The 4,835-nt window shown below is 43.8% G+C and overlaps 1 protein-coding gene across 1 annotated transcript in view; it reads left to right on the forward strand.

Annotated features, from left to right (window-relative positions):
- Positions 1–4,548: 4,548 nt before the first annotated feature.
- LOC117621894 (OVARIAN TUMOR DOMAIN-containing deubiquitinating enzyme 11-like) overlaps positions 4,549–4,835 on the forward strand; it is a 3,071-nt gene continuing 2,784 nt past the window's right edge. Inside the window, exon 1 of the mRNA XM_034352427.1 lies at positions 4,549–4,625. Within this exon, the coding sequence (XP_034208318.1) occupies positions 4,549–4,625 (77 nt within the window). The remainder of the gene's footprint in view (positions 4,626–4,835) is intronic.

Raw genomic sequence — 4,835 nt, forward strand, 5'->3', positions numbered from 1 at the left:
GATTATTCCAGTACTCTTCTTTATCCTCTATGAAAAAAATGGTATCATCAGCGAACTGAAGGTGGGATATCTCTACCATCCCATTCCCAGGGGAAAGTCCATGAAACTCATCAGCATCTTGAGCTTTCTCCATAATTCTGCTTAACACATCCATCACCAAAGTGAATAGGAAAGGGGAGAGCGGGTCTCCTTGTCTCAGACCCCTAGAGGCACGAAATTTACCCCTTGGTCTTCCATTAATCATCACAGAAAAATTAGCCGTCTCAAGGCAACCACGAATCCAGCTTCTCCACCTGTCCCCAAATCCTTTTCTAATCAAAACCTCATTAACAAATCTCCATTCCACGTGATCGTAGGCTTTCTCTAAGTCAATTTTGAACACCATTCCAGATTTGTTAAGCCTTCGACTTTCCTCCACCACCTCATTGGCAATCAAGACCGCATCCAAAATTTGCCTACCCTGCACAAAAGCACTCTGATAACTAGATATAGTGCTGCCCAAGACTTCCCGCAGTCTAGAAGCCAAAACTTTCGACACCATTTTGTACAAACTTGTCACCAGACTGATAGGCCAGAAATCACAAACTTTAATGGATTCCTTCTTTTTGGGAATGAGGCAGATGAACGTCTCATTTGTGATTGCATTGATTATACCACAATTGAAGAAGTCCGCCATAACTTTCATAAGATCCTCTTTCACAATATCCCAGCAAGACTGAAAAAGAAGCATGGAAAACCCATCTGGACCTGGCGATTTATCAATCCCACAGTCGAAAACCGCCCTTTTAACCTCCTCCTCTTCAAAGGGTCTATCCAACCATTCAGCCTCCTCAACACTAATTGCATTCAGTGGCTGCCCAAGACTTCATTAAACAAATTCCAGACTTAAGCCAAAACTTTCCTCCATTTTGTCACCAAAAGGCTTGATCAAAATTTGCTTTAATGGATTCACTTTTTTGGAATAACTAGGCAAATAAGTGTCTGCCCGGTGATTAATCTTGATTATACCAAAACTTTTGAAGAACCATTTTGTACAAACTTTCATAAGATCCTCTTTCACAATCATCCCATGGTTCCTTCTTTTTGGCATGGGCAAAAAAGCCATCTGGACCTGATTGCGATTTATCTATCCCACAATTGAAGAAGTCTGCCAACTTTCATAAGATCCTCTTTCACAATATCCCAGCAAGACTGAAAAAGAAGCATGGAAAACCCATCTGGACCTGGCGATTTATCTATCCCACAGTCGAATACCGCCCTTTTAACCTCCTCCTCTTCAAAGGGTCTATCCAGCCATTCAACCTCCTCAACACTAATTGCATTCCAATTCAGACCTTCCAAGCACCACCCCGCCTCTGCGTTGCTGCAATATAGATTTTTGAAGAAGTTAATTATCTCCAGTTCTATTTCCCCTCACTGACAACCACACCACCGCCCGCTACTTCCAGCTTCTGAATAAAATTCCTTTTCCTTCTGCCACTTGCTATACGATGAAAAAACTTGGTGTTGCTGTCCCCATCTCTTGCCCACTGGATTTTCCCCCTTTGTCTCCACTTCACCTCTTCTTTGTGAACTAAATCACTCACCATAAAGTATAAATCTTCCCTTTCTTTTCTCAGAATATTATCTAACCCTCCCTGCCCTTCCATCAAATCAAGAGCAGCAATTCTAGCCTCTGCCTCTTTCTTTGCAAAGACCAAATCCCCAAATACTTCTTTATTCTAGTCCTTTATTTTCTGTTTTATAGTCCTCAGCCTTCTAGAGAACTTGTCACCCTCCCATCCGTTAATCTGATCTTCCCCCCACCACTATTTGAATTTCTTCTTAAACTCCGGGTGTTCGATCCACATATTTTCAAAGCGGAACGGGCCAGGACCCCATTTCAAATTAGAGGTGTCCAACATAATTGGACAGTGATCAGAAGTAACTCTTGCTAACCCCGTATGTTTAACATGGGGGAAGGAATCTTCCCATTCTTCAGAAAAGAGGAATCTGTCCAGTCTTCTGCACACTGCGTTTTCCCTAAAATTAGACCATGTAAAGGAAGCATTCAATAGGTTTGGGTCTCGCAGGTTAGTGTCATCGATAAAATCATTGAAAATCTTCATACTACTTGTCATCCTACCTCCGTTAGATTTCTCAGATACAAACCTAACCACATTAAAATCCCCCCCAATACACCACTTGTTACCACACAAACCGAACAACCCCGCTAATTCCTCCCAAAATCTTCTTCTATCCCTAGGATGACAAGGGCCATAAATACCTGATAGCCACCAATCCCCCCCAGAAGCGTCCAAAATTCTTATAGAAACAGAAAATTCCCCAATTTCAAAGTCAGAAATGGAGGTAGTTTGAGAATTCCACATCACCACAATCCCACCAGACCTACCCCTTGAAGGGGCATACACCCACTCTTTGAATCTAGACCCCCAAACACCAGCTGCAAGTCTTCTATCAAAAACTTCTTTCTTTGTCTCCTGCAAAATAACAATATCTGGATTTATTCTTAACAACTGCTCCTTCACCATCACCCTTTTCCTTTTGCTCCCGAGACCTCTCACATTCCAAGATATGATCTTCATTTATTTAACTTGACCTCCCTCATAAGCAAAGTAGACTGCACACTATCCACTTCCGGTTCAACCCTAGTCGAACACCGTTTCCCCTTCCTGCTAGATTCACCATTTGATCGGCTAGATTTCGAGAGGCACCCAAGTGATAACTGCTTCCTAATGGGAACCATCGTGAGATTCAGCTTGGCCATTATCCGGGAATGCTTCTCCTCCCCAAACCTCTTTCTTCTGCAGTAACTCACAAATTCAACTTCTTTGGTCTTCTCCCCTACCACTCCATCACCATTGTCCCCCTCAATGTCTTGTGAATTCAAAGGCCCGGCCTCTCCGCCTCTTTCCATACCTGGCACCTTATCATCTTCCTCACAATTTTTATCCTCCAGCCCGCCATGACCCTCCAAAACCAGCCCATCAATCAACCCAGTCAAAATTCCAGCCACAGACTTGTCGTCACTTTCAATTACATCAACTGTCTCCTCCACCTCAGATGGGAGATCGTCCTCCTCAGTTCCAACTGAAGCGATTGATCTGCCATCCACAGAATCGCACGATTCGTCCCCCTGTCTCTCTTCAGATATAGTTGCAAACTCCCCTCCGTGTCCAGATCGCACATCGTGAGTTGAGGAGACGCCCCGTCTTTTAGATATAGTCTTTCTTCCACTAATCCTACAGAACTTAGATCTAAATCTGGTTTCATGTTGAGCGGGCCCAGCCCAACTCACATTACCCTAAAAGTATAGTATTGGGTTGCAATTACCTCCAGGCCCATAATTAGATACAGATTTAATTGCAGGATTTGGCTCAGAAATGGCTTCCGAAACAGGCCCAAATTTTGGGCCTCAATTAAAAGCCCATGCGCAGGATTTCTTAACCCCCAAATTGGTTGACCTTCTGACGAGATCTACAGGAAGTTGACAAGACTTCGAAGTTGGCTCCAGCTGTGGATCCAGCGATCCAGGTAATCTGCCGATCCCACAGATCCCACTTCCGCATTCCAATGTTCTAGCCGCCAATCTATCGCAATCCTTCTCGATACCTTCGAAGTTCCGCTTCTCAATGTGATTGCCCCTTTCCCCCTCCACGTGCGTTGAAAAAAAGTCCCCATGATTGAAAAGACCTCCACCGTCGCTTGGTTCCACTGGTTTCCGGCCACCCGCCATTTTAGGCAGAGGGAACCGGTAGTTTGTGGGCCTAATCGCAGGAGATAAAGGTCTAATTTTCACAAAATAGGACTCAGATCCTTCATTGAGAATCACAATCTCGGGAAGAAATCCGACTTGGTTTTTCCTGGTTTTGATTCTTGCTTCGAACAGATACTTGAAGTTTTCCGTTCTCTGGTCCAATTCAATCAGCCCCCCACATTCATTCCCAATACGTTCAAAGAAATCTTTTCTCCACCAATGCATAGGAAGACCAGAGACCCCAAGCCAGCCTCCATAGCTAACAATTTTAGGGATATTATTTTCCAGACCACGTTCCCAACTATATAAAAGTACGTCTGTTTGTCCCTCCACCGCCAGCTTACCAATGTTATTAACACTAATAGCCTCCTCTTTACTATCACAAACAAAGAAGGCCCTGTTAATCTGGTATGGAAATAGTTCAATCTCTTTATCTCACCAGCTTGTTAGGGCCAACCTGATATCACTCCAAGATTGATGTAGAACTTGCCTCTCACAGGCTACCACCCAACTCCAGTTCGAGTTCCCAACCGTAGTTTTGTTCCCAGTAGCCACCCTTTCATGCCCATTCTCACTTTCTACCGCCTCCTTGTAAGTTTTACCCACCGATCTACCATTGCCACTCGAAACGAAACAATCAGCTTCTGCCGCTGGGTTGACCATGTTCGAGTTGATCCTCCCTGTCAATATGGCTCTAAGTTTTCTTTCATTAAAACCCATCCGAAGTTGTTTCGACCCTGAGGAACAACCACAGACCTAACTACTCCATGTACACATTTCGACAGTCGCATATGAAGGCCCTTTCCATTATTAAGCTTTTCCATCCACACTTGAAAAGAATCTCCCTTATACTGTCGGAAAAATCTCTGTTCTTTATTTTCCAAAAGGTTCTGCAGCTCTCTGACCAGCCAATTCACACATCTAAGCTCAAGAGAAACATGGAACACACGCGCTCTAACCTTCTCTGTAATCAAGATTGATCCTCCATAGGAGAGTTCGTCAACCTTGATTCTGAATTCCTTTGCTTCAATATTAAATTGGGAAGAAAGGATATTGCAGAAGCACAACTCTATCCTCT

Source organism: Prunus dulcis, chromosome 3 (genome assembly GCF_902201215.1).
Source record: "Prunus dulcis chromosome 3, ALMONDv2, whole genome shotgun sequence".
NCBI classification, from domain to species: domain Eukaryota; kingdom Viridiplantae; phylum Streptophyta; class Magnoliopsida; order Rosales; family Rosaceae; genus Prunus; species Prunus dulcis.